At 45.6% G+C, this 20,822-nt stretch overlaps 1 protein-coding gene across 1 annotated transcript in view; it reads left to right on the top strand.

The window, feature by feature from the left end:
- Positions 1 to 20,822, top strand: part of LOC121606277 (leucine-rich repeat transmembrane neuronal protein 4) — a 40,922-nt gene that overhangs the window by 188 nt on the left and 19,912 nt on the right. Inside the window, exon 2 of the mRNA XM_041936490.1 lies at positions 324 to 1,864. Coding sequence (XP_041792424.1) covers positions 324 to 1,864 — 1,541 coding nt within the window. The remainder of the gene's footprint in view (positions 1 to 323; positions 1,865 to 20,822) is intronic.

The following is a 20,822-nucleotide window of genomic DNA, read 5'->3' as shown; positions in this document are numbered from 1 at the left end:
AAGGAGGGTTTTCTCTCAACAACTATTAGACGAACAAAGCCTGATGCATGTGGTCATCAATCACCTTTCCAATGTGTGAAGAACATGACTTTGACTGTGATCATGAATGGAAGTGTGTGTGTTTGTGTGTGTGTGTGTGGATGTGCTGTGAACACAGATGAAGCAGGCTGGGAATAACCTCAGTGTGAACAAGCCTTCAGCACATGATGTTAGCGTTTGGTTCCCTGATCCAGCGTCATGCCTCCTCTTCTGTTTTCTGTGTATTTGGGTCCTGGTTTGTAGTGTTTGATGCTCTGAAGTCTCTCACTTTTCTGTGTGTGCAGGACTTCTCGAGCTTTTCAGATGGCTTGTATTCACCGTGGCGGTGCCCGCCTGGCTGCTTGCTGCTCCGAGCGCCATCCGAGAGCGTCCCTGCCCACAGAGCTGTAGATGTGATGGGAAAATAATATACTGTGAATCCAACGCCTTCCGCGACGTGCCAAGCAACGTGTCTGTAAGCACACAGGGCCTCTCCCTGCGCTACAACAGCCTGGCCAACCTCAGAGCCCACCAGTTTGCAGGCCTGAGTCAACTGGTTTGGCTCTACCTCGACCACAATTACATTAATGCTGTGGATGGCCAGGCTTTCCACGGGATACGCAGGCTCAAAGAACTGATTCTCAGCTCGAATAAGATCACGCAGCTGAAGAACAACACTTTTCACGACGTCCCGAATTTACGCAATCTTGACCTTTCCTACAATAAACTGCAGGTTCTCCAGCCCAATCAGTTCGTGGGTCTACGAAAGCTCCTCAGTTTGCACTTGAGGTCAAACTCCTTAAAAACTGTCCCGATGCGAGTTTTTCTTGACTGCCGCAACTTGGAGTTTCTTGATATTGGCTACAACAGGCTCCGGAGCCTCACACGTAATGCCTTCGCAGGACTCCTTAAGCTCATCGAGCTTCATCTGGAGCACAACCAGTTCTCAAAGATAAACTTTGCTCATTTCCCCCGCCTGACTAACCTGAGGGCGCTCTATTTGCAGTGGAACCGTATCAAACTGCTGACCCAGGGCCTGCCGTGGATGTGGACTTCCTTGCAAAAGCTTGACCTCTCAGGAAATGAGCTCCAGGTGTTGGACCCGAGCACATTTCAGTGCCTCCCTAATCTGCAGACTCTTAACCTGGACTCCAACAAACTCAGCAACGTATCCCAGCAGACGGCGGAGGCTTGGATCTCCCTCACCACCATCAGTCTGGCTGGTAATTTGTGGTACTGTAACCCCAACATATGTCCTCTGGTGGCCTGGCTCCAGGCCTTTAAGGGCAACAAGGAGTCCACTATGATCTGTGCGGGCCCTAAGGAGGCACAAGGAGAGAAGGTGACCGACGTGGTGGAGACTTACAACATCTGTAGAGCGACACCAACCCCCATCCCCTCAACGACATCGCCCCTCACTTCTGCATTTCAACCCGAGCTGCCGCCTCTCCCCACGCGGTCTGTGGGGGATAAGAAGCCGATCTGGAACGGGACAGCCTCCCCTGCTCCCTCCGAGGCCTCCCCCACCGTCCCTCTGCCAGACACTGAGTACGTGTCCTTCCACAAGATCATAGCCGGAAGCGTGGCCCTCCTCTTATCTGTGGCTATAATTCTGCTGGTTATCTACGTCTCATGGAAGCGCTATCCCAGCAGCATCAAACAGCTTCAGCAGCGCTCGGCGGTTAAAAAGCGGCAGAAAAAGGCTCGGGAGACCGAGCGCTCCCTTAATTCGCCGCTGCAAGAGTACTATGTGGACTACAAGCCCTCACACTCAGAGACTATGGATGTGCTGGTTAATGGGACAGGACCTTACACATACACCATCTCAGGCTCCAGGGAATGCGAGGTATGACCGTTGCCCTCCAAAAATCCATTTCCACTGCGAGGCATGAGAGGTAAATTTTCTAACGATCTGCAGAGAAAAGAACTTTTTTCTCCTCTGCTCTTGTCTGTTTTGGGATAAGTAGGTAAAGGTCAGTGCATGGTGACTTGTTCTGCAGTATGCTGGGTTTGTTCAGTTCCATGTGAGTACCCAGCTGTTGAAACATGATTCCCATCAGCTGAAACTGCAGCTCCTCTTCCTGGATAACTTACATACAGTAAGATGCACGATAAACAAACCGGGTTCATCATCCCGGGATGATAAGATAGTATTCGATCAAGTCACTGTGCAGGTTGTCCTCTCTTATCCCGTGTGTTTGCTACGACGGCGGAGTGGCAAACACACCAGTCATGTGAGTCTGATATTTGTCTGTTGCTGTATTAAATGTGGACGTATTTACAGTCACACCAGCTGATCATCTCCATTTCTGCTTCCAGCAGTCGTGTTCGCACGATTTTACTCATTAGTTGAATTTACAAAGTTCAAACAGTCACTGCAGGCTGGAGAACACTCTAACAGCCTGCGGCCAAATCAAAGATAAATTAAGAATTTTTGGGCTCAATTTCTGTCTGGCTTTTGTGTGCTGCTGCAGTAATACTAATAGTAATAAAACTGCATTATGCTGAAGCTCAGAAATATAAAGAAACTATTGGCCAGCACAAGCTGAAACTCTCTCAGGGTCCTGAGGCCGGGGTCTGATCAGCTGTCCAGTGCAGGGGGACGGAGACAGACGGCCTGGACAGAAACACAGATCGCTCTGCTCGTGCTTGATTTGCCACTTTTTGTCTCTGAATTCTTTCCCCCTCTAATTCTACACATCTGTCTCCTTTGTGCAGCAGCTTTTTTTCATTTGGCAGTATGTCTCAGTGCGATTAACAGGACATGTTGCGTTGCAGGCTTCACCTTGTGTCGGACTGAGCAGACTTGCTGTGGAGTACAGGAGACATTTTTCTCTCTGCGTCAAAGTTTTATCTCAAACTGCCACGCAGCTCATTTCCTTTATTCTATGTGGACCATATAAATCATTTTAGAATATGTCTCCAGTCAGTGCATCGTACTGTAGCGCCGCTTCCATTCTTGTTGTGTCCTTTGCTGAAGTTACCATGGGGGCTAGCGCAAATATGTTTCATTGTTTTTCGGTAATGTAACGTGCTACGAGCTACAGGGGTCGCTAAATCAGCTGTTTGTCAGATTATCTGCGGCAGAGCATTTCTCAAACGCGCCAGAAGCTCGAGGTGCGATGGCCGTCTTATCAATCTTGTAGCTTTCATGTGAGAATGTGGCGTGGGAGCATTAAATGGCAGACCTAATGGGGCTTCTGCTAGCTAGAATAACTAATAGCCCATCAGAGGTAAGGAGCCGAGACTTCCCTCAGCTTTGTTATTCCTTGCCCTCTGCAGCTCAGGGGAGCAGCCTGAGTACTTAAACTGTGATGGGTTTTTTTCTCTCTCTCTGTGTGTGTGTGTGTGTGTTGTATTTTGTGCCAAACACACAGCAATGCAAAGAACACACTGAACGACGCGTGACTTTCAAATCCACGACCCGGTTTTATGCACGTTTAAGCTCGAGTGGTGCGCTTCAGACTGCTTGAATCTGCGGCATTATTTCATCCGTGTTTATTAGCCGTGTAACGTGTGTGAGAATTCAGAAGGTGCAGTGCAAGACGGCCGGGCTGTGCAGCGATAGTGTCTGGAACTATTTGCATCACAGCACAGGCAGAGCAGCAAATCTCTCCTGATGCATTTCGGTTGTGTTGAATGGCACACGGCGGAGAGCTTCAAGAAATAGAGATGCTGTATGTGAAAAAAGATTCTCTGGGGTTCAAACTCACGGACTGAAGCATATTGCAACCCAGTGATCCCCCTCCACATTATTTTAGCTACCCCAGATAGCAAGCACTTAAGCTATTAGCTGCATTTTCAATTAGGAGAAAGAGCTTTGTAATTGAAGCCTGTTATCTTCCGCACATGCCCAGACCGACCGACTTGGAGTAAATTTGTTTCTATAGATTTCCTCCAGCACAGCTCAGCAGGTCGGCTTCAACACTGCAAACTGAACTTGGCGAGTGTGAATTTTGATGAACGCTTTGAACTGTGCCGTTCCATGGTCTTCCTGTGGCACATTATTAAGAAAAGCCCTCTCTCCCTTGTACGCCAGCCACTTCTGTGCTCACAGAGCAGCTGCAGTGCTGGCTGTCCACCCACAGATCATCCTCTGCAAAGTTAGTTCAGAAAATATTAAGGTGAAAATCCCACCGTCTCGGCCGAAGGCGATTCTTGTACTTGGGCAGAATTTGCAAGCATTAATAAGGCGAGGGGATCCTGCTCGCAGATAATGAAGGTGGGCTGTGTGAGGGCAGATGAAGTGAGGAGAAAGGAAGGTGTGCCGCCGACTGATGCAAACGCTGCTTGAAAGACTGGACTCCAAATAATTACAACTCTCGCCTGGGTTCGTTTTTCAGGCTGGCGAGGTCAGAGGCGTTGTGACGAGCAGCCTCGCTGTTAAAGCAACAATTTAGGCCGGCACGAACTCTAATCATGCAGCGACTTCTTTTCACTTTTCTCAGTTTGCTCTCAGAAATGCGGCGCCCTGTGTGCCCCTCCTGGTTATATTAAAAGCTAATGGCTCTTATGGATCTAATCAGTGTTTGCCTGGGACAGCTGCGGGTGCATTTCACTCACCAAACATTTGTTTAATTTTTAGACTGGAGAATCTGAGCCCCGTCTCTAAAATGTCAGGAACAAGAAACAAAGATGATGAGCGATGAAAATATCGAGCCTCGGCTTGCCAATATGGCAGCTTGCGCTTCATCTGTGCGTAGATGCACAGACGGCAGGCTTCCATCATGTGAAGGGAGTTTGACAGTTTTCAATATTTGCTGTTTGCTTGGCAAATAAAGGTTCGCCACGCGAGTAAAGTGGCCTCTAAAATAGAATGTGGGTTTTTAATACATCAGTTAGCGCGTATGCTCTGCAACAGCACACATCGGTGTCACAGTTATGACAAGACGACGCGACGTACTGAGACTAAATGTCGCAAAGCATTTGACAGATGACGCATCACGTTGTGTTTTTACTTCCTCCATCAGAAAAACTGCATTTGACGCCATTAATTCTCATTTTGCTTCTTGTTTGGCGGAATTGAAAAGGGCCGGGAGTGCAGGACTGGCCGGTCCGAGAGTCCACGGAGGAGAGTGCTTAGCTTTTATCATAGCTGGTGATTTTGTGAGAAATGGGCTCCGTTCAAACTCAACTGCAGCGAAATGCAGGAAGACTCAGCCGTTTAAGTGAATTGGCTGTAATGGCTGTTACGCAACGTCGTTTTTTACTGCCATGTCTCACTTATCGTTTTGCAAGTGGTGACTTGACAAAAATGGCTGTAATGGATCTTTGTGTGGGATCAAGTAGATCACAGTGGATTTGTTTCGCTGGGGACCTTCTGGAGGATCATAATTATAGAAATTTGAGTCTCAAATTCACAGTCAAATGAATTGCTCTGAGCAGCAACAGGCTCAGAGCTGTAATTGGTATTTAGGGGTTTAAAGGAACACTTTGGGAAATGCTCTTATTAAAACGGCAAAAAAAGTGCTTTTCTAATGATTCTTTGAAATCGGCTGTAACATCAGCTCACTCAGCTTTACTCCAAACTAACTCTAAAAATACCACACGTACTGAATGAAATGTGGCCGAAACACACACAGCTGGAGTTGCACGGCGTGCCCCCCCCCTCGCTCTAGTCAAGGCTGCGATTTCATGCCGAGTTAAAAAGCTGCAGTGGGATTCATTAGCACAAAGGCACATAATCAGACCTCAGACCTATCTTTGGTGTAGAGCACCTCTCAGGCTGCTGTGTGCGGGGGTGAGGTCTCCTTCAGATAAACACACTCTGCGATATGCGCGATTCTGACAGATGTTCCTCTCGGAGGTGTGATGTCTGCTCTGGTGAGGAGGTGGAATACATTTAACCAACAGCAGATCTGTGCAATAACAGCCTTTAATCGAACATGGCTCGTTAAAATGAAGACGGCAGTTCTGTTGTTTCTTGGTAATTAATCTTAGCATCTCTTCTTTCATCCCACTGATGTTTTCATGATTTTATTATTCTCATTATGATGTACTAATAGCACACGTCGCAGCCTGCTAATAGCTTAATCTGGCACAGGCGGAAAATATGATGTTCTTCCTCCACGCTTCAGCACAGACGATATTGAATTTCACTCTGGGTTAGTTGTACTTATTTACAGGACGTATACGATGAACTGCCGTTTGCGTCTCTGACGGATCGTTACAGACTCTCGCAGAAGCCCGAAGCCGGCGAGAGTCGAGATCTCTGAGAAAACATTTAGCCGCCGAGCAAGAAGGAATGAAAGTCATCGCTTTGTCGACCTCCAAACCTCTTTTAAATTGAGGTCAGCACTGATTGACAACATCATTAACTCCGATATGCACTTGATATTAGACGATAACTTAGCCCTTCACTTAAGCCCAAGATCAAATTAACCTGTCTGTTACAAACAAATCAGGTGAGTGGGAACGTGTTGGGACTGTGTTTTAAATATAATACACCAAAGAACTATGAGAAGGAATCAGAAGGCCCGTTTGAACTCAGACTAATTTGGGTACAAACGAAAAAGACCACAGAGATAAATCAAACTAAGTCTGCAGCGGTCCTCCCCTCCTGCAGCCACACATAAACCAGGATGAAAATTTAATGTGTTATTAAACTTCAAGGCCATTTTGTTCAGGCTGTGGTGAATCAGCCAAAACCAATTTTGTGTTAATTAGGCGAAGGCTAGCCTGTGTTTAGATGGAGCTCACGGTCAGGCAGTGAAAACCTGCTAACGTCAATAATCAGCTGCATGTGTGACTGAAGACGAGGCCTGAGCATCAACAGCAGCACGAGACCAGCAGTCTGCAGCCATGCACAGTTTGAGCTAGTAATGCTAATTAGCACTGATCACAATGTACAGCGGAGGCTAAAGTGAATGTCGGTAATTTGGTCATAACTCTGATCCTAAACGGTGAACCGACCCACCAACGGGCCAACAAAGCCGTGGATACGACTCAAGTCCTCCACATCAAACGAGAAAATGTGTCGTTCGTAATGACGACCAGGAGGAGTTACATTATAAACGCTGCTGTGGTGCAGGCTGGTCCAAACGACGTGGGTTAGTGTTACAGTCGAGATTAGGGGACGATAGCCGACACCCACCATCAGTAGGAAACTGCTGAACTTCCTCTCTGGCGCTATAACACTGCAAAAAGTGATTAACTGAGTAAGATGAAATGTTCTTCTTCTTTCACTTGTTTCAAGCTGTTTGATCGACACTGACCAGAACAAAGCTGCTTTGTCGTGAAATTTCCTGTGCTGTTGGCAGATAATTTAGCTTATCATAAATATTGCTTCTTCCTTTTTTTTTGAGAGCTGAGTTTTTGCAGCATTTCCGTGGTTGCTCCCAGCGGACGGCGGTCAGCGCTCCTACAGCCGTTAGTGCTCATTCACTTCAATGTAAACATCGTTTTGGGACATTTACTGAAAGAACTGCCGCTGTTGTCCTTCTTGGGTCTTAAATTGTCGCTTTGCAGTTTTATCTGAGCAATTAATAAAACGCCTTAAAGGAAGTACTTCATCGAGCTGCTTTAATGCTCTGCTGCGGGCCTTTCCTTCCTTTTCTGGGCTGATTGTGTTGTTTGAAGATGTAATGCCTCGTCCACGGCAGCGTTTCCACTTGGCTGTAACTTCAGGGGTGAACATCTAGTTTTGGTGTCACACACTCTGAACGATTGGCTCACAACTTTACGGCGGCATTCAACAATCCATCATAAAAGAGAAATGCATTATAGACGAGCCACAGAAAGCAATTTCTCCCCTGACAGCAGCCTCAACAGACCACAATGCAGTGCAGCGTCATGAAAAGCTGCAGTCTGAGTGAGGGGTGTGACTCTCGCTGTCTACCGTCACCGTTTGCTATGTGCTCTGTCTGCAGACATATGGCCCAACGCAACAGGCTCACCCCTCCCTCCCTGCCGCTCGTCAAACCAAGCAGGAAGTCGCTAACCGAAGCTGAAGCAGACGCGGCCAGCTGAAGGAAGTTTGGTACCCAGGAAATAATTTAAGCCACCTCGATGCAGAATCAGTCCTGGCATCCACTGAGCCTCACAGGCTGATGATACGTCGCAGTGCAAGTGTATCCAAGGGTGGATTTTTCCATTAAGTCTTCAGTCTGAGTTACAGCCGAGGAACAAAAGAACGATTTCAAGTCTTGGCGAGTCCGCACGGACGTTTCCCTGGAAAAAAAATGTGTGCAAAAATCTGTAAATTTCTTAAAACTTCCCAAAAAATCTGAATCCCATCACTCCCTATCGAGCGTCCTATTATTACAGCGTATCTATCAATCAGCAATCTCGCAGCCTGGATTCCCCCGGTTAAAGCGTCTGTTCACTCAATCAGCGACACTTCTGCTTTAATGGGATTTGACAGCTTATCTGGCACTTTATGAAAAGTCAGGCGCCGCAGACAGAATGAATAATATAACGTGGAAATATTAGACGTAACATTTTATGCTGTTTTATGGTCGCAGCAGCCACGTTCATTTTTCTGCTCAGCTTAAAGCAGTTGCTGCCATTCAGCCCTTCATTTTATTATGATTCATTTAATTAGGGTTATTAAGTTAATTTGACGAGTTGCTGTACTTCTGTCTGCTCTGTCGCTTCTGTTCATTTGAAAGTGATCCTTAAAGAGGGCGAAGCGTTGACTCGGCACATTAGCCCACGTCCCGGTGAGTCGGTGGACCGCGATTTGTGTCTCCGCCCTCGAGACGAGACGGCGTCTTTCATCTGTTTCCGCCGGGAAGGATTTTGATGTGACGCTGAAGTCTACCTGGAGAAGAGTATTGTGATTTCCCCAGAAACTGAAAGCCTTCATCGTGCAGCTATAACATCTCGGGCTGTGTGATGGGACAAAGTGATGAGTCAGTCAGCACAAACTGAGAATGATGCAGCATCTCCGCCAACTTCTGCTCCTTTCAGCTTCTTATGAAACGCCTGTCAGGCAGCTGCATGTGTGTGTGTGTGTGTGTGTGGGGGGGGGGTCTGTCCCCAGAATAAACATAACCTGGCACACTTCTGGTACCTACTTTTTGGCAGTTTTCTTACTTTTGTGTGGTTTTTACAGTGCTGACACAAAACAGAGCTCAGCAAGACTCGGTGCTTTGAGCTAAATGCTAACGTCAGCATGCTAACGCTCTCGCAGTCAACGCGGCTCCATGACAAAAATATTACAGGTGTAGAAAGACTTAAATCATGACCCTTCATGAAGTGACTTCTGCTCCAGATGTGTCTGATGAGGAGACTTTAATCCTCTTCAAATCAGCACATGAAGCACACATCATTACGTCATCTCCCTCCTCTTCCGCTTCTTCTTCGCTTTAATGGCGCCTTTACCTCCCACCCTGATGTTCCCTGCACATATCTGCTGTTTATTGTCTTTATTATATGTATGTGCTGTTTATTTATTGCTCTTTATTGCCATTTCTGGTCCAATGAATCAGGTTCTGATTCTGATGAACTGCAGCGGCTGCAAACCCTTCGGCCAGTTTCAGTTAAAATGCACGTTACATTTGGATGGAAGCTAATGCTAACGTGCTGATGTTGAGCTTTTCTAATGTATGCCACGTTCACAGTTTTAGTTCAGCCTGTTAGCATGCTAGCTTTAGCTTTAATTAACACAAAGAGACTAATGAGAGGGTTGTTAAGCGGTTTTAAACCAAAAACAAATGTCTTTGAGTTAATCACGGCAGCCGTGACGATGGACAGCATCACGTCAGGAACATGGATTCATGGAAGTAGTAAGGAGTGAGAATGTGAACCTCAGGAAAAGTCGCAGGATCACTGGAGTCATCAGGATTCTGTGTGCACACTCTGAGCCAATCCATTTGCAGAATATTGAATATTTGCTGGCGTATAATTTGTTGTGACATGTATTGTGCACAGGTGGAGGGAGAGGAGGGATTCATGTCTCGGTTTTCCCTCTGGGTGCCGATGTAACCTTTTCAAATCAAACAAATGGGTCAGCCCTTTGTTCCGGCAGAGTATTTTTACTTGCCCTATCTGAAAGGCATGTAATACGCTCTGATCAGCAGGGTGTTTCATCCCAAACGCTGTCAGATTGGAGACATCAGGCAAATATTAAGCTAAAGTTTCATTGTGCGGCGAGCAGAAAACGGCGCAAAATGACAGGAAATGTAGTTGTTGACGGAAAAGAAAAGCAAGCGAACACGACGCAGTGTGAGGCGTTCTCGCTGATCACAGTTTAAACTGCTTTCAGGCCTTCCTCCCCTCCATGTCTTCATCCCCCAGGTACCCTGCTCCATGGTTCAGTCCAGCGGCATCCTCCTCTCGTTTCCTCAGAGACTGAAACAAAGAGGCAGACAGACAGACAGGCAGGCAGGCAGGCAGACAGGCAGACAGACAGGCAGGCAGGCAGGCAGACAGGCAGGCAGACAGACAGACATACAGGCAGACAGGCAGGTAGGCAGGCAGACATACAGGCAGACAGGCAGACAGACAGGCAGACTGGCAGACAGGCAGGCAGACAGACAGGCATACAGGCAGACAGACAGGCAGGCAGACAGGCAGACAGACAGTCAGACAGGCAGGTAGGCAGGCAGGTAGGCAGGCAGACAGGCAGACAGACAGGCAGACAGGCAGGCAGACAGTCAGACAGGCAGACAGGCAGACAGACAGGCAGACAGGCAGACAGACAGGCAGACAGACAGACAGGCAGGCAGGCAGGCAGACAGACAGACAGGCAGACGGACAGGCAGACAGACAGAATGACAGACAGACAGACATACAGGCAGACAGACAGGCAGGCAGACAGACAGGCAGGTAGGCAGACACGCAGACAGACAGACAGGCAGACAGACAGGCAGACAGACAGACAGGCAGGCAGACAGACAGACAGACAGGAAGCTCCACCAGCAGAATTTCAAACCTGAAGCTTTTCTCGAGAGCTCTTCAGAGTAAATCTGGTCTGGTTCTGGTCAGGGGGAAGAATCTGAGGAGGGAACTCATGAAATCGACTCAGAGAATTAGCCAATTTTCCTGGAGATGAGCTCATCTCTCTCCTGCCATTATACTCCGCAATCAAATTAACTCGCGAATGACATATTGAGATAAAAATTCTATTTTGGTTTTAATGTTGGTAGATGGGCAAGATTATGTTGAGAATATTGAGAGCCCGAGTGAAGGGAACTTTGTTATGAGGTGAAATGATTATTTAGGGATTTTTTCTCTCCCTGCCGTCCAATCAGATCAGTTTTGATGTACTCACATAACACGTCTCGTTTCCTGAAGCGATCCCAGACTCGATGCCGTATCACCAGGTAGAAGCTTCAGGCTGCTCTCGTTAGCCTTTAGCTTTGGGTCGCTGCAGTCTGATTCCTGTGGGGTCGGTTTGGACTGGGACCAGGACCAAGACTGAAACGAGGGTCTCGTCGCAAACCGACCACAGAATATTGTGATAGAAGACATTTGATGTTAGCTTGAATACAAACTTAACTACTGTTAGATCCATCTGCTCCATCTGTGAACTGAAGCAAGCTGAAGCAGTACGCTATAAAAAGTCTGGATCTCGTGTTTTATTGACGTTCTTCTTATTCAAGAAGAATAATTCCAAGATTAACGCTTTCACTGAGGAGAAAACTGTTGTTACCATTTTCCCCCTGAAATCCTTCAATGATGAATCCAAAGCATTGTTGAGTTTGGCTCTAAATATTAATTATTATTGTGTGATTAAAGATTTTCTGCAGTTTTCTCGGGGGTTCGATTGAACAGATGAAACTTTGTTTTGTCAGTATGTTCAGCTGATTTTCTGTGATCCAGTTCTAATAATTCAAACTCCAGACCGACCTTCTATTTGGAAGTTTTAAGAATAGCTTTGCCGAAGCAGCACGCCTGATAATTCCAGCTTGTTGAAGGCGTCATTGTGCACTTGACACCAGAACAGGAACACGTTCTTCTTCCAGTCTGATTTTAATGCTCAGCTTGATGAGTGGTGATTTCTTATATTCTTATTTCTAATTTGACCTTTCTTTAAAACAGGGACAGCAGGCTCTATTTAAACAATGACGCCCTGCTAACGACACGTATGAAATAAATCTAAAACAGGACATCAAGAGAGATAACATCATGTAGAAATCAGGATATTTTCTGCAGCGCGTTCATACAGAACAATAAAAGCATGAAACGGCGTCCTCTCAGCCATCTGACTGTACCGAGTCGAGCCTTTGTGCCTGGATGCTGGAAACAGTAATGTGTATATTTATGCAAATCATCTGGTAGCTATGGTAACACATATGCACATCAGCACGTGAGTGTGTGGATTGTCCCTGACCAATCAGAAGAGCCAGAAGGAGCTAGAGTTGTTGATCTTGTGTCTTATTCTGTCAAACAGAAAGACAGACCTCTGATCTTCATTCTGTCTCTGCATGTTTGTCATCGTTTATCACAATGAGTGGTTGATTTCAGGTCTGAAATTACGAATAACGTTCGTTATCAGTTCGTTAGGAGGTCTCTGTGATAGCAGGGAATACAAATATATACGTGAGAAGTGTTAAAGTGCTGCATGATCAGTGCGTATGTTTAAAGCTCATGATTCACCGTGTTCTACTGTAATGATTACGCGTTTGTACAGAAACGTTTTAACGACTGCGCCCGCTGCCCTCGAGGGGTCACCATTCATCGCTGTGTGAAAGTGGAGGAGCTGGAAGCCGCTTTGAACACCAGGCAGTCGCACCTGAACAAACACTCCAAAGTGTTTGAGAAGTTTTTTGAGTCCACTTGCCGGCTGGCACGGCTCATATGTCCCCCCGTTAGAGGAAGGTCACGGTTTGGATTGAAGTAACTGCAGCGTTAAGGTTAGAGAGCCTCAAACGCTCAGCGGCTGGATGACCTCGTCAGGTAAGAGTAACCAGGTTGACAATAGGCATTCTGGGGGGTGGGGGGGGGTTGACAGTCTCCTGCATATATCTGACGTGATTTTGTGTTTGTGAGCCTGACGTGCAGGGATGCTGCGTTCTGCAGAGCATTCCCACCACAGAGCGGGTGAGATTATCCCTGGTGCCCGGAGGGGGGGGTGGGTGCATGTTTGACACCTGACACCTGCCTGTTTCTGGTGACGTGTGGATCTCAGTCAAGCTGCATTTCCATCGAGCACAGAGGCGTAAGCTCGCCGCGAGGTCATGTGCTTCTGTTGCTCCAGAGGTCGTTTTTTTTGTCCACCCACCAGTTCAACTGTTTTTGTTTTCTTAGTTTAACACATGCAAACTAGATTTTGTGGCATTCAGTCAACAGGAATCCAACAAACTTTGAAAAGCAAATGATGTCCTCTGTATTAAAGCAGCTTAACAGCGGCTGTAATGTCTTCTTAAAGGTATTATAGAATCAATGATGGAAGCTGTTTTCCTCTGCAGAGCATTTTATTGCCCACAATGCATTTTTAGTGGTGATGTTTTCCAGCCACATTTAGTCTGTTCTGGTGAGACGACAGCACGTTCTCCAAAGTGTCTCTTTTTGCTCTGACTTAGCACTTCAGTGCCACAGCTCACTGGAACCAGCAGAGAAAGAGGCTTCATGCATCCTGATGTCTCAAGTGAGCAGGAAACAAGGCGGCTGCTACGAGTCGAGCAGCGTTTAGTTCAGTCTGCATCACGTCAAGCCACGAGTCAGAGAGATGTTCACACACACACGTGTGGCACTTACATCCGGCGGCAAAGTGAGGAAAGCAAGTTCTTCCTTTGATTGTGGAAGCTCTGAATAAATCCTCCATCATGTTCTGTTTGTCAGCAATTTCAGAGTCAGGCGGCCGGCGGTGGCGACAATTACCGCCGCAAATACTGGAAAGCCATGAGAGGGGCCCGAGAGCAGCCCCTGAAGCTAGTGTGGTGGAAAAGGGCCAGCTGACACCCCGTCATGTTCCTGTTAATATACTTGAAAGATGCTGAATGGAGATTTTTCAGTCTCATGAATTTCTCTCTCGGTTAACTGTGTATTTATAGTAGCGCCGGCTACAATCACAGAAAGGCTTCTCTTCTCCCGGGCAGTCATGAAAGAGCAGCAAGGGCCACTTTGTGGCAGAATTCATTTTGTAATAATAGTTCAAATTTTGCATAATTCACAGGATTTAATTATGTCCTGAATTTTTGAGTAACTGTGAGGATAAGAAAACCTCAGACTGCCGTGGCAGAACTGTGAAATTGGAGAAAAGCAAATCCTAAAGTTGAACTTCCTGACATCTCAAAATTACCTCCATTAATCATTGCTTACGTGAAAGCCAACAACCATGAGCTCTATTTACAGGAGCCAATGGTGCAGGTTATCAGGCAGCTGAAAAGCCTCAGCCAGCCCTCTCAACGTGGAGCCGCAGGACCATTGAACGTCTTCAGACAGTGAATCTGGAGCTCTGCTTTGAGTCTTCAGTCCTTCTAGCTGCCATAATAGAGCCATAACTTTCACTTCACACATTCATTACAAGAGGAAGCCAGAATGCAAAACGAAAGACATTTCATTAAGCCACGCTCACGTTTTTAGTGTTTATCTCTATAGAAATAAGTCAGATGGGGATCTTCAAGACTGTATTTTGTATTTTTATAGTGTGCAACTGGCTTTAAAGCTGCATCAAGCAGTTAATGACCACTAGGAGGCAGACAGCTCACAGACCCACAGAAACAAACCTCGCAGCGTTTACTCCTTTATTATGTAAGAGATTAACGTCCGACGAGGCGTCCATCATCAGGAGTATTGCAATCAAAATCTAGAGTTTCCATGGTAACATTTGAGGGTTTGACTAATACCTGGAACAACCCTTACCATCCCCTAAAATACTGTTCACTACACCAGTAAATAGGATGGACCTTAGATATGACTTGGCAACAGGTGATGTCATAGAACTCCCCCCAGAAAGCTAACATTATGCTAGCTGGTATGAGTTTCAGTTTAGCTTGCTAGCTCCGTCTGTCCTTCCCATCTGCCTCGGAGGACCGGACAGCATAAACCACCTCCTCTTCCTCGTTTTCTCTCTTCAGCTGCATCTCAGTCATCAAAGTTGTCAGACTCTCCGAACAGGTTCAAACAAATGTTAAAGTCACTCATCGTTGTAATTCGATGTTAGTTTGTCCACGTGTCCCTGTTGCTATGGTTACTCATGTTAGATACAGGCTGCGCATTGATTTAGAGCAGTGAACAGACAGTTTCAGTGGACTCCCTGCAGCCAATCAGAATCGAGTGTTGACCCACACCGTGGTGTAGTTGCTGGTATGGTATTGGTATGGTATGGTATTCTTCTCTTCTTCACAAATACATTTTTTCATTTTGAATATGATGAAGATGCATGAATCAGATTGAGGACAGTATCAGTTTGGTGTCCATGTAAACTCTGCTGAAGGCCTCAGTCAGGATGGGATGAGGACACATCCGTCTGTCCACTCAGTAAGAGACACTTTTCTCTGCAGCGAGCAGGAAACTGAGATTCCGGACTCTTATGAATCATCATCATTTTGACAGATGAAGTGTTACGAAACCATTAACTCTGCATCGACAAGATGCAACATGTTGCATTGTTAGCAGAAATTAATGTAAATCAGATTCAGGTTTTTTGGCCGAGAATGTGTAAAATAGAGGGAATGTGACTCTGCTGTTTATCTCTACTGTACTCTGCGGAAACGTTTCTGAGGGCAGCACATCATGAATACAGTAAACCCACCATTCAAACAGCTGAATCAAATGTCAGTTTAGTGCACTGTGCAGCAGTTAGTGCGTTGTGATTCTAGCACACTCACTCATCTATAGAAGCAGAAATGTTAGATTAGCGTTAGCATTCGATTCATCTTGTTGAAATCAGTTGAATGCAATCTATGATTATAAATGCAGTTATTAGATTCAGATTCAGAAAAACTTGCTTTGTTGCAGTATAAATTGTTAAACACACAGTTAGGAAGAAGGATGAAATACTCAAAAAAACTACAAATAAAAAAACAAAAAAGTGCAAATGTGAATGTGCCAAGGGTGAATGCAAATGGAGACTAAAATGATATTTTAAGAGTAAAAGATAAAAATGCACAATATAGCATAAATAATGCTAATAAAAACACTGATAATTAGATATGATATAAGATCAGATGAGCCTTTATTGATCCTTCAGTGGGTAAATTTGCTTGTTATTTATGGATAAACACTTCCTGTTTAAACGTCGACATTACTGTATGAGCATCAGAACTCACGCAGTTGGTGTTAACAGGGCTTGTGTGGGTGTTGCTGCACCTACACCTGTTTGACTCAGTGTGTGATAAGAACATTACAGTAAAGCAAACACAGGAGCTGCATCGACCACGCTGCTGCTCTGCTCCCCGTCTTCTCTCCAACCGTTAACCAACGTGCAGCCGCTCAGCAGCAGGAAAATTACAAGTCGTGTGCCTCATTATGCAAATAGCCATCATGCTGAATATTGACAGATTGGCACATGAGCCTACACACACACACACACACACACACACACACACACACACACACACACACGTTAACACCTACAACATACATGAATCTCACAGATACACAAACCACCCACACAATCACCAGAACTAAGCCAGGTGCATGGATGACTCCAAATCACTTATACTGTAGCTGTGACTGACAGTGTGTGTGTGTGTGTGTGTGTGTGTGTGTGTGTGTGTGTGTGTGTGTGCAGTACCGGAGGCCTGTCCACACTGTTTTCCTGCCTCTCCTGCACACTCTGGGATTGGCTCCAGCCATTGGACATGGCTGAGACTTACAAAGCAGCACAATGAAAACAGATGTCCACTGTCACTGTGAGCTGGTTCTGTCCAGAAGTGCAGCTGCATGTTGACAAGAAGAGGAAACTGGGAGCGATGTTTGTCTGTGTGGCCACTGATGTGTGGGCAAACCGCATCTGAATATGAAATCCAGGTAAAAATGAGTTTATGTACAGTTGGAATAATCATTTCTAGGAGCCTCATTAGAATATGAATCATCAGCGAAGTGGAAACCAAATGTCTGCACAGCTAACAAGGCTAAGATAGTTTAGCACAGCTGGACACACGCCTCGACACACACCTCGACACACACAGCTCGACACACACCTCGACACACAGCTCAACACACACACACCTCGACACACACACCTTGACACACAGCTCGACACACACACACCTCGTCACACACAGCTCGACACACAGCTCGATCATGAAGTGAAACAACACTCTTGCTGAGGGAGGTTTTTGTTACTAAAGGAGGAAAAAAACAGGGTACATCTTTGTTAGCCGGGCGGCCATCGAACGCCGCTGGCGGTGGAAGCTCATGGAGCTCATGTCCTTGTCGATGTACTGACTCCTATTGGTTGGCTTCAGCAGGAGGGGGGCCGACTGAAGCCCCCCCCCCGTTTAAGACTTCCTGCTGACAGGAAACAAAGAAAAGAGGCAACGACTTTGACTGTTTTGAAAGAGGCTGTCTGTCTAATTGGCTGACTGCTTACGTACATTCGTAAATGTGACCTTACACAAGTTCATCACTTACATAATACAGGCCAGTTTGAATGGAGCGAGTGGGGGCTGAGCATTTATGGGAGGTAGAAGAAGGAGGAGGAAGAGAATGAAAATACCTCAGCATGTGTCTCTGTGCCCGAGCGGCAGTGAGGTGTTCATCACCTGGGTCTCGAACTCACATCCTTAATGGCACATTGTGATCGTGTTGAGTCACCCAGAGAAAATATCATCTATTAGTTAAGAGTCCCTTGTGATAGATGCATGTAGGTAAACGCACAGCCCCCCTCAAACAAAGAGCACATAAGAGCTGCATCAGCCTTAATGATGGTGCGCACTTTAATTTATGGATGAGTGGTTCAAGTGATCAGAGACGCCAATATTCACAAAGAAAGAGAAAAATAAAGAAGAAGATGAAGAAAGAATAATATAGTAACTGCTGGCAATTACGAGCAGGCCGGCCTGATGTAGCTTAAAGCTGCATCAAGCGTTTTCCAGCTACTGGAGGGGTGACAGAAACTGCAACACGTCTGTAAAATACAGCGAAGGACAACTAACGGGCCCTTCAGGACAGACTGTGCATAAAGGCTAACAGCTAGGCTAATAAACCTGTAGGAGTGTGCAGGAAGAGCAGCAGAGAAGAAGAAGAGGAGGGTCTGTCAGCAGAACTGCCCACCCCAAAATGATTTAAAACTTCTTAAATTAAAAATATGTCGTTACACAGCTCAGCACCTGAGGAGCGTGAGAATGTTTACTCTGCATCATCCAGGAAGTGAACTCACAGCCTCAGACACCAAACAGCAAGTCATGATCATGTTTACCTGCCAGGTGACAAATCACTTCACGACGAGCAGCCACCAGGGTCGCACATAACAGCAGATTTCAAACGAAATCGCTAATCGAGACACGATCCTGGGAATTTGTGTATTTCATCTGGAGAACCGAGAGACATCTGTCATTTATTCATTATTCTTAAGATCTGCTGCTCCAAAAGGGACGAACTGATGTTTATAGATGCTCTGTTTCTCATTTTTCATGAACATTAGAGATTTATTTAAGCTGTTTCCAGGGACACATCTGACGTGCTGTGGGCTCTGTGTTGTTTGTGGAGGACAGTCTGAAGATGCAGTTTAGAGAGTTTGGTGTTAACTGAGCAAACAATGTGGGAGGAGATTCAGTCGGTGGACTTTCAGAGAAACAGAGCGGTGGACTCATTTCCTTCCAGCTCAGAGTGTCTGAGCACGCCTGCTCATTCATTTTAGCGAAGGTTGCAAAGTCGTAGCACACGCGACTGATTTGCTACGAGTTTTCAAAGTTTAGATGGCAGCTGTAGCGCCACCATCATGACTGTTAGCCCACAGTTTTAGGTGGGGAAGTTTGGAATCGGACTGGACCTGCATGCAAAGTTTGTGTCGTTTACTTTGTGCATGGGAAGGTAGATTTCCTTTGGCAAACGCAAGAGAGCCTGACTTTTATCTTTGACATAAGTTTTAGCAGTCAAATAATTTATTTATCTAATTTATTCAACCTTTGTTTAATCAGGCAGAGTCCGTGAGATTGAGATCCCTGTTCCAAGAGAGACCTGAGAGCGACGCTACAAAATCAATTAACAACACAATTACACAATAAACAAGGAATTCAGCCACAAGAATCATAAAATACGTCAGAAAATAAAGCTTTAACATCTTCAGGGGGGTGTAGGACTGTAGTCGAGGGCAGTCTGCAGTTTGCTTCATTAAAAGGTTGAAACTAACGTCAGTGTTTGCAGATCTGACGGCCAGTGTGAGAGAGGAGATGTTTGGAAGCTACAAAGAACAATACAAGACATAAGATGAGCAGCTCTGTGAAGCTTAGCTCAATGCTAAGGTCAGCATGCTAACATGCTTGCAATAAAAATGCTAACATGCTGATGTTTAGCAGGTAATATTTAGCTTGGTCACCATTTTAGTTTGGAATGTTGGTGTGCTAACATTTGCTAATTAGCACAAAGTACAGCTGAGGCTGATGGGAATGTCATCCAGAGAACCGGACACGCTAACTTTTGGCCTGATGATTGAAGTCGGAGGGTTCAGCAGAGCGATGAGGCTCCGTCCTCTGGGGACCATGAATGTCTGGAGAGGATCTCATGGTGAGCTGCCGTGTGTTTGTGTAGATCCTGGTCTGATTTGCAGGCGTCACAAACCGGCGTTTCATCACACGCCTCCACGTCTTATCTGTATGAGGCGCCAGACGACCCGGGATGAGGAAATCTTCTATAAAAATAACTTGTTGTTGAAACTTGTTTCCTGGCGTCTTCGCTGCTTTGGGGGAAAATGTTCTGTCGACACCAAAATGTTTCATCACTGACCCAAACAAACACAGACAGTTAGCGCGGCTTAGCAAATAGCATTAGCTACATCTGTGCGCGGCTTCGTCGATGTAATCCCACTGTGACTTGACTGAACGAGTGGTTTCACGCGGACGTGAGACAAACCGCCGACTTTGATGTTATAAACTGTGAAAAGATGAGTCGGTGTGCATCTTTTGTACTTTTCACCTTTGCTGATGACACTGTAGCTTGACGAGTGCCAGCACCACGGGGCTAATTAGTCTCTCTGAAGTGACGGGTATCAAGGATGGAGACCTGCCAGACGAGTAAAGCCTGTCGTGACTCATGAGCCACGATTGAGCCTTGAAGTCTGGAGAATTGGTTTTGGAGTAGGAAGATGTCAGATACAGAAACATGTTTGAGAGTCTCTGCTGCCGAGCAGGACTTCATTTATCCTGATGGCACATGGAGAGGAGAGCAGCGTGTCTCAACAGCAATGTGAGGATCTGTAAAGAGAATCTGAAACTTTCTGAGGTTTAGAAATGATTTGTCCCTGAAATAAAATTAAATAACTAAAAAAAAACGTGTGTATTTATTTAAACTAATAATAGAGCACATGAATAGACGTTTTGTCACATTTTTATGCATTTATCTTATTAGCGGAAGTCAATCTAACCCATTACTTTCTGTTATTTATTTATTTATTTATTTTCCCAATGTTCAGATTTTACATAGTATAAAAACTTTGACCTATTGTCCACACTGTGAAACATCAGTCTCACCTGCAGACAGGCAGAAAGACATGTGAGGCTCTGATTGAACTGATGTCTGGTATTCTTTAAAATGACTCCGACTGGAGGCCAATAACATTTCTTACAGTTCTGCCGCCAACAAACTCACATGAACACACAACATTTCTTATTCACGGTTACTAATTATTTTTAGCCACCATCAAGTCAGACTTTGGCTTGAATAAAGAAAAGGTGGAATCATGGCTAACGTCATTTATTTAACAGTTTTATGCACATTATTGATTAACAAAGTGATGTTTAACTGCAGGA

The sequence above is a fragment of the Chelmon rostratus genome, chromosome 5 (genome assembly GCF_017976325.1).
Source record: "Chelmon rostratus isolate fCheRos1 chromosome 5, fCheRos1.pri, whole genome shotgun sequence".
Taxonomy (NCBI): Eukaryota; Metazoa; Chordata; class Actinopteri; order Chaetodontiformes; family Chaetodontidae; genus Chelmon; species Chelmon rostratus.
This window is presented reverse-complemented; position numbering and strand designations above follow the sequence as displayed.